Below are 18,431 nucleotides of genomic sequence, written 5' to 3'. Positions count from 1 at the left end.
TTTGACTTTATTGGTCAAGACAAAAAATGCCCATAATTAAGGTACACATAAAAAGATATTAGCCGTGGGTTTACACTTAGGAATTTGTGGCCACGTATCTATTTATGAAAATAAATCATTTATTAATGCTAATATGTTATATCTGTACCTAAATCATGTTTGTTGATTTTTGACACTGAAGTCAAATGAGTTGAACATGATAATGCATAAAATAATTAAAAATATCTTTGCATCATCCATACTCTATAGTGTGCGCCTTTCAGTGAAAAAAGGAAGTTTAAAACAGTATTATGTTTCATTTTTCTTTCGGATTTCAAAGAGAATGGCTGAAGGTAATGCACAAGATAAATAATTCAATAATTCTTAAGTAACTATAACGTTTTGTTAATTGATGCATTTTTTATATTTTGCTTGTGAAATCTGGTAAAATTCTAAACATAAAGAAATTGAAATAATACAATATGAAATTTAGCAAAATATTGTTAAAGGTAAAACTGAATAGATACAACATAAGAATTGTTAAGCACTGGCTTAATTAGTAAATACTTTTATGAACAGAATTTACGATGGTAAATTCGATTTCCAATGTTAAGAAACTATCAGCAGATGATTATCTTTTTTCTTATATATTATGAAGTATCATGAAGTACTAGCTTTGAATGGTAAAAACTGTTAAAAACAAATGTTTTCGATTGGACTAATGGTTTACAAAAATTAGTAATCCACTGTTAAGAAACGTTCAGATGACAATAGGTTTCTTGTATATATCCGATAACGTTATATACACTGGTACTGCGATGTGAATATAGGAATAGGTTGGTAGATACTTTTAAGCAAGAATGGTCTATTACGTTTAACAATAGCTCTGTGTTATATATATACATATATATAATGACCTATTTATATTCATATATATATAATTTGAAATTAGTATTAAATATACATTGTTTTACGATTCTAAGTGAGTAGACTAAGAATTTCGGTGCAGTCTTTAAGAATCAATACAACACTCGTGACATTGAAGATGAATATCACTTTTTCTAGCACACCGGATAGGCATTTCCGGTGACGTCAGCCGTGCTGGAAAATCCCATCTGGCATCCCCCCATGCCAGATGAGTCACGCGCTGTGACGTAACACTTTTTATTTCTTTTATTATATACTTTAAGTAACCATAATAATGAGATTTCAATAGATGAGTTTCATAAACATTAACTTTGCAAAAATATACCTTCACAACAAAACGAAATAACCCTTCAAAGACTTGATATCGAAGGAACTTATTGACGTTGACAGTGAATAAAAATTACTGCGCGTCATGACGTCAGTAAACATTATCGCACGCGCTTTTTGGTGAAATGTACAAAAATGAGCTTTTCTATGCAGTTTCTTCACAAAAAAAATAATTAAGTTAGCTAGAAAAAGCCCCGTTACCAGGCAACGCAGGTGCCCTCGGGTCGGATTTTTCTATCCGGAACGGGAACACATGACAAATATTATTAGTATTAATTTGTCCTTGTTATATTGATAGAAAAAGGTTTATTAAGGTTAATTTTACATTAGACCAAGTTTGTATAAGTTTATAGAATTGTTCAAATCTGAAAGAAATACAATATTTAATCTGTCAAATTTTATCCACAATATTTCGTATTTTCTCGGCAAATATGGCATATCTGTGCATGTTGAAACTGTGCTTGCATGAAACGAAATTATGTACCCCCCTTATAATAATGAAATATGAACTAAACTATTTATCGATCGACCGACTCCAAAATTAATTTTCCTTGTGCCGTTCCATTAAACGATCGTAGTCGTAACATCATTAATCTTATACATATTTCCAAAGGTAAAACTAAAATTATATTGTGATTCGCCCTGCAGATCGTGAATTGAGACCGGCCCGGAAATAAACAAGATAATGTTAAACTTCCATTCACACACATAGCACATATATAATTTAAAGAATACATTGTGGGCTTGATGTCATTATCGGGGTATGAACGCAATTGGGCTGGTCTAAGTGTGTGGAGTCCGAAGGACTCCACGCGTACTTTGACCAGCCCAATTGCGTTCATATCCCCGTAAATGACATCAACCCCGCAATTCATTACTTATATTTACACCAATAGTTCATTATTTCATTCAATAATTGTTAAAAAAATACTTCATTTCATTTAAGAAAACCTTTCCGTAACTCTATCCTTCCCATCCTGTAAATAGAACGACCCGACTGTAACCGGAAGCATTTTTTTTCAAATGAAGTCCCAATAACGCGGGAAAAGATCAGCCACTTGAAATCACTTTAAAACATGAAATTCAAACACTTATGGCAAATATTCATTTAAAACTCAAAAAATAATACTTTCTAAAATGTTGATTTGTATTATACGGGTCCTGCTGACAAAATACAAACACTAACAACAATCAATCACAATATCAATATTTTTCATGTATATATATATTGTTATTCAATAAATTGCGATCCGAACATATCCAAAGATGTTGCGTTCATCGATTGATAAACGCAATTGCAGAAAGGCAGTTCATTTATGGAATGGAAGCTGAGTTGTAAATATACCAATATAAATTCATTTACTTCAAATAAATTCAGTTTACGACAAAGATCTTTATTAAGAATGTCCCATTGGTCGTGGGAATACTTTCAATTTAGCCTTAAATCTGATTCTTTTTAAACAATCAGCAAAAAAAGTCAAAAGTCGCTCTCTGAGTACAGAAGTTGTATATTTTAAAGTCATGTTTACATTTATGTCTGCTGTGGCATGGAAGTAGGCGGATATCGACGTCAGCCTTGAACAACAGCTTTAGTAAAGACGGCACCGAAAGTTATAACCGAAAGTATTCATTACGCCATTGGCTTTATCTTATAAACAAATTGCACGTTAAACGCGCTTCCATTTATAGATGTGCTGTTATATGAACGATGTAAACCTTTGTTACAATTGGATGAAAGAGGTACAAAATTGATTAAATCTCACCATAGCTTTCAATAACAGGTAGTTTTATTCTGAAAGAACAAACGTGTTATTAGTTTATAAATTTGACAACCATTTCCATCCTAAATTGACGGATTTTGACGGTATTACGGATTTATAACGCAAGACTATTAAATGTACGAATTTCGAAAGTCAGGTAACACCTTTGATTGTTTTAAAATGGCCGACCACATTGAAATCGAAACAAGATACAAATTATGGATGAACACAGCCTCTGGGGAAAAGACATTTCAAATTAGAAAACTTAAGCTCATGGGAGAAATGTGTGATACGTTTGAAAATAGTGCTGTCGTCGAAAAGCAAATCGGAACAATTCATGTAAACGTACCACAAGAAAACATAAACCTACTTTTCAGGTTTATCTTTTTCAAGCAGCCGATCAATTATTTGAAAATGAAGTTAATAGATTGAGTCTTCGAGGGTTTAAGTAAAATTTTGTTAGGTTGATATCAAATATGACTGTGAAACTTTAGAAAATACAATGTTTATAGTGTCAAATTTCACTTGGTCAAAAGTATTTTCTAAAAAAGAATCTTCTGGGCAATAACACTATTGAAATGATGTTTGATTGAATGACACAAGATATGCTGTCAAAGATGTAATGACCCCCCCCCACTAGTTTCCAAGCGTGGACGATGAATATACCTTTTAACCATTGTTGACCTTTGTGCTACCTTGATGTAGCTGAAATATGGACCAGATCGCAAACGTTCACAGTTGTATTTTACAGAACGTTTGTATTAATCAACACTATGTAATGATTTGTTTATTCAACTTATCAAAATGTTATCTTAATTTAAATCATTTGGTGGGCACGTAATCGTTCTTATAGTTTATGCATTCCGCGGTTTCAAAAACGATAAATGAAGATATTAGTGATACGCAGTTATAGTATTAGTAAGCGAGATAACACAAATTATTGTTCAACTTGCACAAGTGTGTTATAGCCCTTATATATGACAATGTACATGAAGCTAGCCGTATATACTAATTAATCGGTTAACAATGTGGCAATATATTCGTTTATGTATGTTCACGTTAAAACATTTGTGTAAAAGTAAAAGTAAAAGTATATAAATTCTCTTTTATCTACAGTTTATTATCTGTACTTTTCTATAAGTTAATTAATTTGTGTCTCGAATGCTTGGCCATTGCCCCCTAAAAACAGTTGGCAGTGATAAGCAAAATTGAGTTGCAATCCCGTAACTGCCCAAAAGTGAAATTTATTCAGAAAATCAATGGCAGCCATATAAGATAAGTGAGCTATTCGAATATTGATACCTTAAACGAAGTATTAACTTTTAAATGTAAACCAATCCTTTAAAATCATGTTTAACATTCTCTGGTCTCCAGGCACTTTAGCCAGCTTACTGCGTTCGTACCCCGATAATGACATCACTCCAGTTATTTATTGCTTAAATGAACTAAGAGTTATATATTTACCTAAGTGTTATAGCCAACGTCCCAGTAGGTGTTTTTGTAATGTTTTTGTTCGCTAACAATTTCGTAATGACTTAAAGTGATTCAAGCTCTCTTGTTATGCCATAACTGAATATGGAGTAGTAGTGCACCTCTATATTTTTGCAACATGGTACATGTGTTGCCAGATGAGTCTCTTACCTTTTTTAAGTAACTGTTTAAGTTTAATTAGATAATTGGATCTAATAGTTTTCAAGCTATGCTCCGGACAAGAAAAAATGAAACGCATCAACCGAGCACATGGGGACGCAAATAGTAAACCACCTTCGAACTTAGTTTGTCGGGTGTATTAAATGTACTAAGAGAAAGCATTAAGTTTTATTGTAATTCATTTATTTTAAATCAATTTATATATAAACAAATAAATCTAAAAATAAAATTAAAAAAAATCCTATTTAAACGAAATGGTAAAAACTAAAAGGCATATGTTTAAGAAACACCTGGAAATTTAAGTTCAACCATTAACGTTATTATTTTATTTGGGATTGTTGGGATAAGCGTGAGGTTGTGATCACAAACTGGTTTAAACCACCAGTAAATTTATTTTACTGACCGTTCAAAGGCGGTACCTAACAATCCTTGATAAACACACCTAGTTGTTTTATATAATATACGACTATATGCACTGTGCTGTTTGTGGAGTTTTGTCCTATCGTTCTGTGTTTTGTTTGTGAGTTTTTGATTTTGTGTTCTATGTTTTTGGCGTTTACCCTGTGCCACTAAAGTGGATTTATGTTTAAACTTTTGGCTACTGAGCTTGTTTCTGTAGTTTTTTAAATTAATATTCAAACCCAAACTCCCGATTTTTGATGTTGAATGTTCAAACCATAATTTAACTCCGTAAACGAAATTTATATAATGTTGTAGATGAACACAGCATGGACGTGATGTTGCTTAGGAATCCATGGTTTCACGGCACATTGGGTCGCCGGGAGGCTGAGAAGCTAGTTCTGAAACAAAGCCATGGGGTGTTTCTTATCCGCCGGAGTAATACGCGCAAGGGAGAGTACGTCTTCACGGTTAACTTCCATAAAAAGGCGAGGGTATGTAATGACCATATCAATCAAAGTTGCTTGGTGGATTTTTTTTAGCAGACCAGTATCGTCATATTCAGTGTTTGGTTTTGACAACAATTGGTATATACAAGTAGAGGGTTTAGTGGTTTAGGTTTCCATCTCTCTTCGAAGAGAAGACTGTTTCAACCTAACATGATCCAAGGTTTCTTTCTCATGTTATCTTAAGATAAACATCAGTTTTAGTCTACCCTGTCATTGGACTGGAGTATGATTTTGTTTTCGACATAATCAAGCTTCAAGAGAAGAACAGAATAAACATAAGCAGTTTATTAGAAATTAGATCAAATAAATATGTATTCATTATTTTCTATAAACTTTACCAATATCAGGTTACGTTTCACTACAAGACTAAATATTATAATGTTATTAATTAGGTGATTTCATAATGGCCTAGTTATGGGCCAATATGAAATCACCTAATTAATAAGTATTTTATTAATTAACTATTACCATTTTGGTTAAAAACATTCTTATAACTTACCTTTAGTTCACATTGAAGCCGTACGTATTTATCACTGATTCATTCATGTTGTCTGCTTTTCTAGACTTGACTTTGCTGATTTAGACATGTATCCTTAAAGTGAAATGCCACATTCTTATGAATAAAGCACTGTACATTGTAAAAAAGCATGTCTTTTCGTCTTAATATCGTAAATCGTTTGCTAAAACGTCAAATGTTTCACATTCGTCGTCCATTTTGTTGATGTACAATATCATAATAAACGTAAAATCCACTAACGGGTTAAATACAACTGTAATATCAAACCGTATAAAGTGGTTCAATCATTCAGGTTCAAGTATTCCAAATAGGTTTATACAAAGCACAACATTTTCAAAACAGTTGGAAAACGGAAAACTAAATGGCTACCTTAAAAATAATTTCCAGCATATTTGTCATATAAGGCGAGTTTCGGAAGCCAATGAAAATGGCCCATTTCTCAATTTCTATATTAGGCGAGTTTTTTAGCCAATCAAAACGTAGAAAACTCATATTAGGCGAGTTTTGTTGATATTGGCCGAGTTTGGTCGATATTGAGCGAGTTCTGGCATATATTGTCTTCAATTGTCTGGTACTGGTACAACAATTGTCTCTGTATCTCGTTAAATACGTAATAGTTGATTAATAAATCAAAATGATAAACAGCATTGTTATTACTTTTAAAAGGTGAACTGTTTAGTAACCTTTTCTAGATAGAACACATATATCTAAAACTGGTTTTTCCAACCTTGTTAAAATACTTCAAATTACAAGTGTGTCCACTTTTAATCCAAAGAAAAATCAATATTGAAAAGTTATCAACGATGATGTTAACAACGTTGTCTGATTGCACAAGTGCTGAACAATCAGTCCGTTGTTTTTGCAGCACCTGGAAATGACTATCAACAATGAAGGAAGGTGTGACATCGGTTGGCAGAGGTTCAAGAGTGTCTCTGATATGCTGCAACGTTATCAAACCACACCGATACCTATGAAAAATGGCAAATTCGACATGACCCTCACGACCTATGTGGAATTTAGATCGACCGGCGACCCTTCCCTCGAGGATCCCCGAGCTGAGGATCACTGGAAACCAGGTCAAGCTCTAACCTTCTTCTTAGATAAAATAGAGTTGTGATTGTTGTGCACTGCACTATCTCTTATTGTGCTTAACCATTTTATGAATTTTTATAAGATTCCATCTTAAAGTTTTCAAATTATGCTTCGAAAAATTGGATTTTCGGATCATGATTTAACTCTAGAACGAAGTATGTATCCAACATTTATTTAAAGATTATTTTATTTTATTTGAAGATCACAACACCATTGAATTGATGTTGCTTGAGCAGCCATGGTTCCATGCCACATTGAGTCGCCTGGAGGCTGAACAACTAGTGCTTCCACAAAGCCATGGGGTGTTTCTTATCCGCCGGAGTAATACGCGCAAGGGAGAGTACGTCCTCACGGTTAACTTCCATGATAAGGCGATGGTATGTTAAGAGCATTTCAAGCAAAGTTACCTAATGGATTTATTTTAGCTGACTAGTATCTTCATATACAGGTATTGGTCCATTTTTGACAACAATTGGTATATACTAGTAGAGGGTCTAATTGTTCAGTTGTCCATCCCTCTTCGAAGGGGTAATTGTTTCAACCCTCAAGGGTTTCTTTCTCATGTTATCTTAAAATGAACATCAGTTTTAGTTCTACCCTGTCATTGGACTGGAGTATGATTTTATAAGCAGTTTTCGACACAATCAAGCTTGAAGAAAATAATAGAATAAACATAAGCTGTTTATTAGAAATTAGTTCAAATTAGTATGTATTCATTGATTTTTGTCTTTAATCTATAAAAGTATCAGTTGTTTTACTACTAAACTTAATATATCAATATAATAAACTGCGTAGTTGTTACCTGTGTTGTAACCTTCCCTAGATAGAACACGTACACTTGAGACAGGTGTATCGAACCTTGTAAAAATACAGTGTGTCGACTTTTAATTCAAATATTAAATATTGTAAATATAACAACTTTAAGTTATGAACAATCGTCCATTGCTTTTGCAGCACCTGAGAGTGACTATCAACAATGAAGGGAGGTGTGAAACCGAACTGCAGTGGTTCAATAGTGTCTTGGATATGATACAACATTTTTACCATAACCCCATACCAATGGTACATGGCACATTCGACATGACCCTCACGACCTATGTGGATTATAGAACATAGAGAGAGATGTACATCGCTGTTCCAGATCATTGTTTTAATTACGGACAGTTTTACAGAATTTTTTTAACAAAGATGAAAAAGATTGTACATTGAATGACAGCACGAAACAGGAATTGGGAAACTGTGAGCTTTGGAAAATCTACACGATAAAAATTGTTGAAGAAAAACAAGAAATGAAATACAAATGATTTTAAGATAATGGCAGAGCAAATTTAAAATAACAATATTGTGAAACATATTGACTTCTGACAACATTGAATAAACATACACACGAATGTTTTGAACTTGTTATTCAATAAATTTCGATACTTGAGGTTGTCGATCTGATCGCTTTCGGTCTGTTGTGAAGTCCAGCTTGACTATTCAGTTTGTTCCAAACCTGTTTGTTGATTACTACGATACTGCCATTGAATATTTTTTCAGAAGACAGTTAATATAGCTGGCCAGGAATACGCCATACAGCTAGTTGACACAGCAGGATAGGTAAAGTAATCCATACCTCCTAAGTCGTTTGTCATGAATATTGGCTGCTACATTCTGATCAAAGAGTAATGTCATTGCCATGAGCCATCTATAGTATTTTCATTAAATAATTACTAACAGGCAGCTTCGTTTGAGGGTCGTTGTTTATTAGATTTCAAGCCCGGAATTTCGTCACCAAATGTCATGAAACTTTGTTTAAGCTGATTGCTATTTGCGCGCCAACTGTGATAGAAATAAGATCAAGTGTGTTAATATCTCTTAAAAAGCTTCCGTGTTCATATTAAGCAAATGTTGTTAAACAAGTCAATTTATTGTGTTGTTCTGGGTAAGTCTCCTTATACCGTTCCTTCTCTCTGGCAAAGCAAACACCCTTTGATGCAGTGCGCTCTTTTTCTTGCAGTATTCAATTGCCTCTAGTTTCTTTTGATTTATTTTTCAATGTTGTCTAGAACCGACACGAGACCTTTGAGTGTAGACTCAAGATTGTCATTTCCCAAACGTTTCCTAAAAATGCCAGTAATATAAAAAAATAAGGTTTTTGTACGCCAGATTTGATTTTTAACCAAGTTCACCTCTACTTGTTCGACATTTATTGCGGATGGCTTAAACAAGAAATTACAGTTTTAACACTGCTGTTATGGTATTTGTCATACCAAATCTCAAATAATTATATCAAGTCAAACATCCACTCCTTGTGAGAATACGAGTGAAAAAGAATAGTTGCAAAAATAGTAAATGCGTCAGATGTAGCTGAAGAAATAACGAAGTATAATCTAGAACTATATTGGTCTAAAGGTTTAAAGAACATTTTTATAATTCTTTCCTAAAGATCTTGGAATGCATGATCTCGAAAGTGAATTATAATTTTCAAATTAAAAGGGACGAAAATGAGGAAATTGTCACAAACCATTCAAAACACTCAAAGATGCCAAATGTAGCATCCAATAAGGAATCCACGACAGTTAGGAGGAAACGATATTTGGAATGATAAACGGTTTTTATGAGTTGTAGATAAACATGAGCATCCAAAGATGACAACCCAGTCGGCGCAGTTATATTATCATGCTCACTAACTAAACGTTTATTACTAAATATACTTGACTTGGTTTATGAAACAGACGTTGCCGTGTGAGAAGAAAACGTTTAAAGAAACCGACAACTTGCAATTAAATGAAGACCCCCATACTGTAGAATTAGTGCATATCCTCAAGTGCCGTATCCGCGTTTGCTGTGTTTTGTCGATGGCAAAAGGAATGGACAGACATGTTCCCCATCACCAAAAAGCCACAAATGGTTTGGCATTGTAACAAAGTAAAATGCATGAAGGATTCTTTTTTTTGTATTTGGAACAAATGTACAGAGTGTGCAAAAGTTTTGTATTAAGAAAGACTTTTTATTAGAAAAAAATAGACTAGACCTGTACTTTTGTATAAAGCGATTTGGATAAAAACAGTAGTTTGTTAATATTTGAAATAGTTACAATCTAAAGCGTTTACGTATAATGTTAGTTTTATATAAACATGAACTTACATTTTTCATAAAGACTGCACGACGATTAAGTACACTAACAATATTTAACACAACGTTCAACACAAAGGGACTTCTGTAGTCTGCTGAAAACATTCAAATGTAAACAAAGACATTTTTCTCTCAAAACAATAAAATCGAAAGAAAGTGAACTGTCTGAAAATAGCTCAACAAAAATCATCATATTTTCAAGATTGTTAAAATGGATGTAATTTATTGTGTTGACTTCTTTTTACGAAGCAAAAGCGCTTCATTAAAGCATTTATAATGTTATAGAATAATGCTAATCGCTGAGTGATTTTACACACACTATTAAAGGATATTGATAAGACGTCAGGCTATAGATTGTTCGATCTTTCGCTGGTCTCAAAAGGGGCCTTAGAAGTATTTTGTCAACAGCATTAAGACAAACATACAGCTACAGCTTTGAATATGTAGCTACAGCTGTATTTTATAGTTATAGATGTATTTGAAAGTACAGATACCGCTGTATATGTTGTAATAAGATGACCTATAAATGTTTTTTTGACCACAAACCTATAGAAATAGCTGTATCACATAGCTGTAGACGTACTTCAAACTACAAGGTAAATAATTCTTAAGTAACTATAACGTTTTGTTAATTGTTTGATGCACTTTTTATATTTTGCTTGTGAAATCTGGTAAAATTCTAAACATAAAGAAATCGAAATTATACGATATGAAATTTTGCAAAAGATTGTTAAAGGTAAAACTCAATAGGTACATAAGAGTTGTTAAGCACTGACTTAAATAGGTAATCCTTTTTATGAACAGAATTTACGATTGTAAATTCGATATCCAATGTTAAGAAACTATCAGCAGATGGTTATCGTTATTCTTATATATACTGAAGTATCATGAAGTACTAGCTTTGAAAGGTAAAAACTGTTAAAAACAAATGTTTTCGATTGGACTAATGGTTTACAAAAAATAGTCATCCACTGTTAAGAAACGTTCAGATGACAAAAGGTTTCTTGTATATATCCGATAACGTTATATACACTGGTACTGCGATGTGAATATGGGAATAAGTTGGTAGATACTTTTAAGCAAGAATGATCTATTACGTTTAACAATAGCTCTGTGTTATACGTATATATATATATATATATATATATATATATATATATATATATATATATATATATATATATATATATATATATATATATATATATATATATATATATATATATATATATATATATATATATATATATATATATATATATATATATATGTAATAAATTAAAACTACTTCAGAATATGAAAATAATAAAGATGTTTTACCACAACGCTTTCATTTAGATATATTTGTGACTTTATACTTTCTTTACATCCATTCGGAATTTAAATAGGAAGATATTCAAAAAATCGATCGCCGAGAAGAAAGATACTGTATTGTTTGTAATACTACTAATATATATTAAATAAAACAACAACAACATTTTATGTTGATATGATTATGATATATTGCTCATCGAATTAATTACTTAAAACGTTGATATTTTCCTGCGTACAAATATTACCGTTATTAAACCTTATGAAAAAAAATGAAATAATTAAACTTTATTTATATGTTAAAGAAGCTCCCTTTTATTGGTTGAAAGGGGAAAGTTCGACCTACAAATTGCATTGACTGTAGGGGTTTAATGGTTAATTACTACAAATATTTTGTTTTGTAGGTGGAACCGGAAAATTCTGGGAGGAAGATGTGTCATTAACCGACATGACCTTTTTCGAACATCTTTACAACACTCACAAATGCAAATTCAAATGGAACTATGATAAATCATCAAGAACATTGACCGTTGATCCAAAGAGCGACGAAGTATCCGAGACAGAAAATGTGTTCAGCGAGTTCGAATACAGGCGATCTTGTCGATCAGTGAGACTCGTATGCAAAGCTCCCTCAGCACTTCTCAACAAAATAAAACAACAGTACCAAGACGTTCAAATATTTCGAACGAACGATGAAATAGACGCAAGTCATGACAAGTTTAAGATCTATAGCGCAAATTACTCGGACATTTTAGCAGTTGAAAGACGTCTGGCAAAGGAAGTCACTGGTACACGACCAAAAGGAAGAATTCGGAATCCTCTGGCTAAAAGTCAAGACTCACTTATTAATAAAGAATCACGAACTGAAGTAGAACATTTCTTCCCGATCTCAAAAAGTATCAGAGAGGTACACGTTGTTTGTAATGATATCCTGGAAACTAGCTCTGATTGTATTGTGAATCCATGTGTCAAGAGAAAATCCAGTAGTATCGAAGGCAGAGGAGAATTGTTTCAATATCTTAAATCAAAAGGCGGACAGAAATACGAAGATTATTTAATGGACGCCAAAATTGATTTCGAGACACAATGCGCAATTACAGACGGCGGCGATATAAAAGCAAAGATTATACATCCAACAAGACCTGTTCACAATGACAAAGATAAAGAGGAAAACATTTTTATGAGCATTTTAGGTGCATTACAAATTGCAGAAAAGGATAGGATGAACGCAATTTCTTTTCCATTCGCATATTCAGGTAATGACTAGAATTCCTTTTGTGTTGTTATTAACATTATTTGCACGAGAGACTGTTAATTGTTCTTATCATAAAGTATATCATTTTTTATGATTTGATATACCCAAACTGATATCGACGTTATGGTCTGTTTACAGGTACAGCAGGAGTCGACCTGAAGTTTTGTGCATTTCAGTATGCAAGGGCTGTTACTGAATTCTGCCGGAAATCACAGAATCCCCTGGCCTTGGTTGACATCTATTTTGTTGAGAATAACAGAGAAAAAGTCACTCATCTCGTAGAATTCTTTAAAGAGCTTCTCCCACAGAGAATGACAGAAAGGATGATCATCCCGAAACCATATGATGAGATTGCATGAAAGCCAGCTCGAGGAAATTATAGCAACATTGCTAGTAATGAAGAAGCCGATGATGATGATTATGACCATGCCACTGTATATGCAACAGGTTCACGGGCGGCTACATTTCAAACACGCGAAGAACTGGTTGGCGATTTTTTCCAGACACTGGCTTCTTTTTCATCTCCTAAAATCCAATATGTCGATATGTCACAAATCGAAGACCATTATGACTCCATCATCGACACAAAACCTGATAATGATTGTGTTGCTGGCAAAACGCCTAGGGAATGTGTGACTGAAGGAGGCTACCAGAAACAAGAAGACACAGACAATGATGATGCTCGTGGTAGAGATACAGGTGATGAGGACTACGTCAGTTATTGTGTAAATGACTCCAACGTTTACATGACTGTAGAAGTAGACACTTCGAAGGAGTCTCACAAAGACGACACTGACTTGTACGAGGAATACAAGACAAACGACAGTTCAGCCCCCATTTATGAAATTGTTGACGAAGGAGCGATGCCCATCGTTGAAGAAAGTGGTGAATTAAGTAAGACAATAAAACGCAAGCTCTCATTTGATTGTACCAAAAATACCAAGATAAAGGTTCTTACAGATGATATACGGGTAACAGCTGCCCATATCATTGTTTGTCCGGAGTATAAAGGCAAACCGCATGGCGGTGTATTCGGTCTGTCAGTGAAATTTACTTACTGGAAAGCCGTCAAAATCAAATCGTTAAGAAAGGTCAATGCCGAAGGCCGTGTGGCTCGATCAATTTGTCACAAGTACAAAGAGTACCAACCTGTAAAATTCTTGTACCATGTAAATACACCAATTTGGAGGGATATTTCAGACAACACAGACCTACAAAAGAGCGTCGAAGGCATATTCTTAAAGTTGAACCGACTTCAAAGCAAGGAAAGGTCTATTGCAATACCGCTCTTGGGAATTGGTATGTTATTTTACATGTTTCCTGTGTATCACCTAATACCTATTTATATAGTATATAATTGTGTTATAAGTAATGCGTTTTATTTTGGGAGGTTGTATTTGACTCAGGTGATTTTTTAGAAACGGATTTCAGGCGGCGCTTTCCCATCGAAATAAAAAATGCAAAAATCAACTATAGTTGATAACTACTTACGGGATCGAGAACCAGTTCTTATAACCCTTTTATTATGTACAGTACTGGTTTATACCGCTTTACAGACAACTTATTTCATAATAGATTTGCGTCATTTTATCATAGCGCAATGATACTTTTTACGTGAAATCAGCACTGAAATAAAATACGGACTACTTTATTTCGCGATACGTATTGCGTGTTGTATCTTACGTGTATAAATACACATAATTAAGAGGTTATTTTAAGAGATATTGTAGAGACTTTACAGAAAATAAAGAAATAATTTAACGTTTTAATATTTTACAGTTGATGTACAAGATCAAGACGTTGTTCGCGAATGTTGTCGAGTGTTTGTGCGAAGCGTGATAAAGTGTTGCCGGGAAAGGAACAACCGTTTGCCGCTCGATGTTTACCTGGTCAACAACTGTCCTATATTGACATCTTGGATCTCAGAAGACCTTGCAGCATTCAGTGAATGAAGTCAAAGTGCAACTTATTGTAGCTATAAATAACTTAAATATATAATATCATTTTTGATCCATCCAACATACACGTGAATGATCTTCATCTTGCATATTATATCTTTAAATTTTAGAAACAAATGGAAGTTGCAAAGGCTTTGTTATACATTTCAACTAAAAGCGCATGCATAGTTTTTAACTGACGTCAAAGTCATGACAAACAGTTAGTTTGAAGTCAGCGACAAATTGATCCCGAAGAAAGTCGCCGTTTTAAGGGCTCAAAATAATCGTTTTGTTATACATGTTGTTAAAGAGTATTCTCATTTTGAGTTCGGAATTCTTAAACAACAAACTTTTAATCTCTTATAGTTATCCATTAAAATATTGTTCTGAAATAGCGCATTGTTGCAAGTGGATTGTTTGACCCTCGGTGGGTTAGACGAAAATTTCCAGGCCGGATTAAAGAACAAACGCAATTCTGCTTTACAAGAAATACTACCCATACATATTGCAAAATATACTGATATACATCAACCCCTTGATGACCCCTTAGTTGTTGTTGTGATGCAATCAAATATACCAGAATCTGAACATCTTGAAAGAAAATTGAGATCAGTAGTTAAAACATGATTTTAAGTTCATTGATATAATAATATAAAAAAAAAATGCGTCGGCAGCATACGTCGGCAAGTGTTCTGTAAAGGCATTGACAACACAACGTTAGATATATACTTTCTTGGGTTTTATATAAAACCTAAATTATAATTGTGACTGTATAAAGATAACGCTTTCTGTCTGAAATACCTACGTTTTTCTTGTTTCGTATGCTTAATATGTTTATATATCTCTTTCATTTTATTCCTTTTCTCATACTTAACGTTTGTAAATTCTCAAGTGTACATGTTGTTTCAATAAATACTAATTAAACGAAGGGTGTCTGAACTACGCAACATTACAGCGAAAGTTGTCAACATGCGAATGTTTTTGTTTTATCATGGTGTACATACCATGATGTATGAAACAGAAACTTGCTGCTATTTCGGACATTTTACAGACGGACAAGATCGTTCTTGTTAATTTATTTTCCCAGAACGTATGCAATGCGATAAGCGTAAATGTAAGATGAATACATAGATATTTGGTTTATGTATGTGCTTAAAATATGTACAATATTTAATGGGGTAAATGTGTTTTAAATGATATATGGTATACTCGTACCTATTTATTACTTGAACCGATGAAAAATATCCAAATGAGCTTTTACATATTAAAACTTGAGACCCTTTTGCTGAAATTCTGCTTTGATTTATAGCATTGTTATTTTTATTAAAGAAATAAATAATTGGTATGAAATGTGACCAGCTGAAAAATGTCCGAAACACCCATCACATGCTGTATTACATACGACGTAAATCATGTGGTATGTGCGTAGTGATTATGTGCAAAAAAACAACTCGATCTTTATGTTTGATTATTTGATCAGAATGAGAATCTTTTTTCATATTTTCTACTTTATTATGAGCAATGGTACAGTAATTGTCGTTAAATATGGCCCGGCCGATTTCAGCTATTTTTTTCTCGACTTATTGTAAGATAGGTTCATTCCGACCCGAGCGCAAGGTGTCGGGATGAAACTATCTTACACGAGCGGCTATGGTAGATACTTTTTCTCCCACCTCAATTAAACAAAAGTCAAACACCTCAGTAAAATGTATTTTTTGCTGGAACTCTTTTGTGCTTAGTGAAAATAATTGCGTATGGATTTGCGATATTCCATGGCTGTCATGGATATGCGCGCAGTGATTCAGATTACGTTAATAGTCAAACCGGTCTTTAAATTGTTCTAAGGAGAGTGAAGCATTATTTCTTGAAAGGTGCGTGAAAACTGTTTGCATGGTGACATTTGAAGCGAGAAATAATGAATTAGCGTTCTAAATATTGCCAAAAGATAAGGTGTCCATGATGCTACAGACGACAGGTTTGAACAAGGGAGGTAATAACAATGTGGTGACCATTAAAAAGGAGTCCCGTAAAATACGGGCATTTTATTTTTAAAAATCATTAAACTCTTTACAAAGACTGTCTGCGAAGCCTAAAATAAATTCCTTCTTCTTGATACTTCTCCACTAACAATCTTTGGTCAAACATGACATTGTTTGCTACATGCAGAATATGTCTACGAAATGCCTCCAGCCAGCGTTTGAAGGCAAGAGGTTCTTCGCTGGCTGCCACGCTCGTCACTTCTTTACAGTGCTGGTACAATATCCCGCCTGAAAGTCGAGGCCTATTATGTTGGAGGCAGCCGTTGCAAAAAAAATTCCACACATGGGTTTAAGAAAAAGTTAAGTTTTTTGCTGTGGATATATGCAAGGCTGCAATATGTACAATTGTTTTTTTCTTTCAGAAAACGAAATACATTTAGATACTCATTTTGTATTAATGTTTTAAAGGTCAGTATCTACGACAAACATCTATATTCACATCTGTATGCGCATATACAGTATTTTGTACAACTGGCTATACTTTTAAATATTTATTTTCTTAATCCGCTTGTCTTAAGGTCAAAGACGATGACAACATCTTGGACGTATGCAAGGGAAGTCTTACTTCGTTTTGGAGGGGTGGATGGGAATGCCTCGATATGTTCATCTTGGAGCTCAAAGACGCCAACCGTTACTTTGTATGTTTTCCCCTCATACACCTCATCAATGAAATTTTTGGACATGCTAATATATAAAAAGCAAGGTTTTTGTCTTATACAAACTATTATGAGTGATAACCAAAATGAAAATCATGTATTCATGTTTTTTTGGGATATTCAAGTATTTACAAGAAAATTATTCTAGTTACTACAGGTATTTATTCATAAACAGAAAAAAAATAACATTTCGCAAATGTTCGCATCGACGTTTCTTCATGGGCACCATTTTCTGTTTATCTGCGAGTTTAGCTCGTCTGTCGACAAGCCTGAGCATTTTTTATTAATATGTCAACATATTAAGTAATAACATAATGCTTAGTAGACTTTACATATTAATGTTCATTTTCCATGCTTATATAAATGTGGACGGTACCGTTAAATTTGAGGCAGCAGAATAAAACCAGCAAAAGACTAGTTGTGTGTAAGTAGACTTTTTCACGACAAATATTTTACCAGTACGTCACCAAACAAGTCTGGCATCTGAATTGAAATTCATTTCCTTGTAGAAATGAGATTGGCTGTTTTATTACTGTTTGAACCTATTGCTAACGCATATCGCATATCAAATGTATTAGTTTACACATATTTTATTCAACAAATATATTAAACATAAAGATTGCAACGTTTTATTATATTATAGGAGTACACACATAATAGACCCTATATTGAAACGGATTTAAACGAAAGTAGAGCGTATAATGTTTGTTTCTCTCCCTTGATATGAATACAACTTCAAATGTTCTGATTTCCAAGCTAAGATAAAAGAATGCAATAAAATAAGATGAATTAAAGACTGCATCGAACATCCAAGCAGTTTGGCTGAAATTATATTGAAATCCAGCATTTTTGTATAATCTTTACAACATGTTGTATTTGGGGGCGGGCGCCTGGAATGCTTCCGCTAGAATTACCAATACAGTCATTATAACCGTTTTCAATATTTCATCCTTTAC

The 18,431-nt window shown here is 33.5% G+C and overlaps 1 protein-coding gene across 6 annotated transcripts; it reads left to right on the top strand.

The window, feature by feature from the left end:
- Window positions 1-223: 223 nt before the first annotated feature.
- On the top strand, window positions 224-15,690 carry LOC128211025 (SH2B adapter protein 2-like). 6 transcript variants are annotated; one of them, XM_052915404.1, is made up of 5 exons: window positions 224-332; window positions 5,361-5,536; window positions 6,934-7,144; window positions 7,362-7,537; window positions 8,115-8,552. In XM_052915404.1, exons 1-5 carry the CDS (start codon window positions 323-325, stop codon window positions 8,274-8,276), a joined length of 735 nt encoding a protein of 244 aa, XP_052771364.1. In that variant the 5' UTR covers window positions 224-322; the 3' UTR covers window positions 8,277-8,552. The 6 variants fall into 6 exon arrangements, with proteins under 6 accessions (XP_052771364.1, XP_052771363.1, XP_052771362.1 ...); XM_052915408.1 differs by lacking the exon at window positions 224-332 and adding an exon at window positions 2,950-3,014; XM_052915407.1 differs by lacking the exon at window positions 224-332 and adding an exon at window positions 3,007-3,130.
- The last annotated feature ends 2,741 nt before the right edge of the window (window positions 15,691-18,431 follow it).

The sequence above is a fragment of the Mya arenaria genome, chromosome 12 (genome assembly GCF_026914265.1).
Source record: "Mya arenaria isolate MELC-2E11 chromosome 12, ASM2691426v1".
In the NCBI taxonomy this organism is placed as follows: domain Eukaryota; kingdom Metazoa; phylum Mollusca; class Bivalvia; order Myida; family Myidae; genus Mya; species Mya arenaria.
The sequence above is the reverse complement of the archived record's forward strand: the minus strand, read 5'-3'. Positions and strand labels throughout refer to the sequence as shown.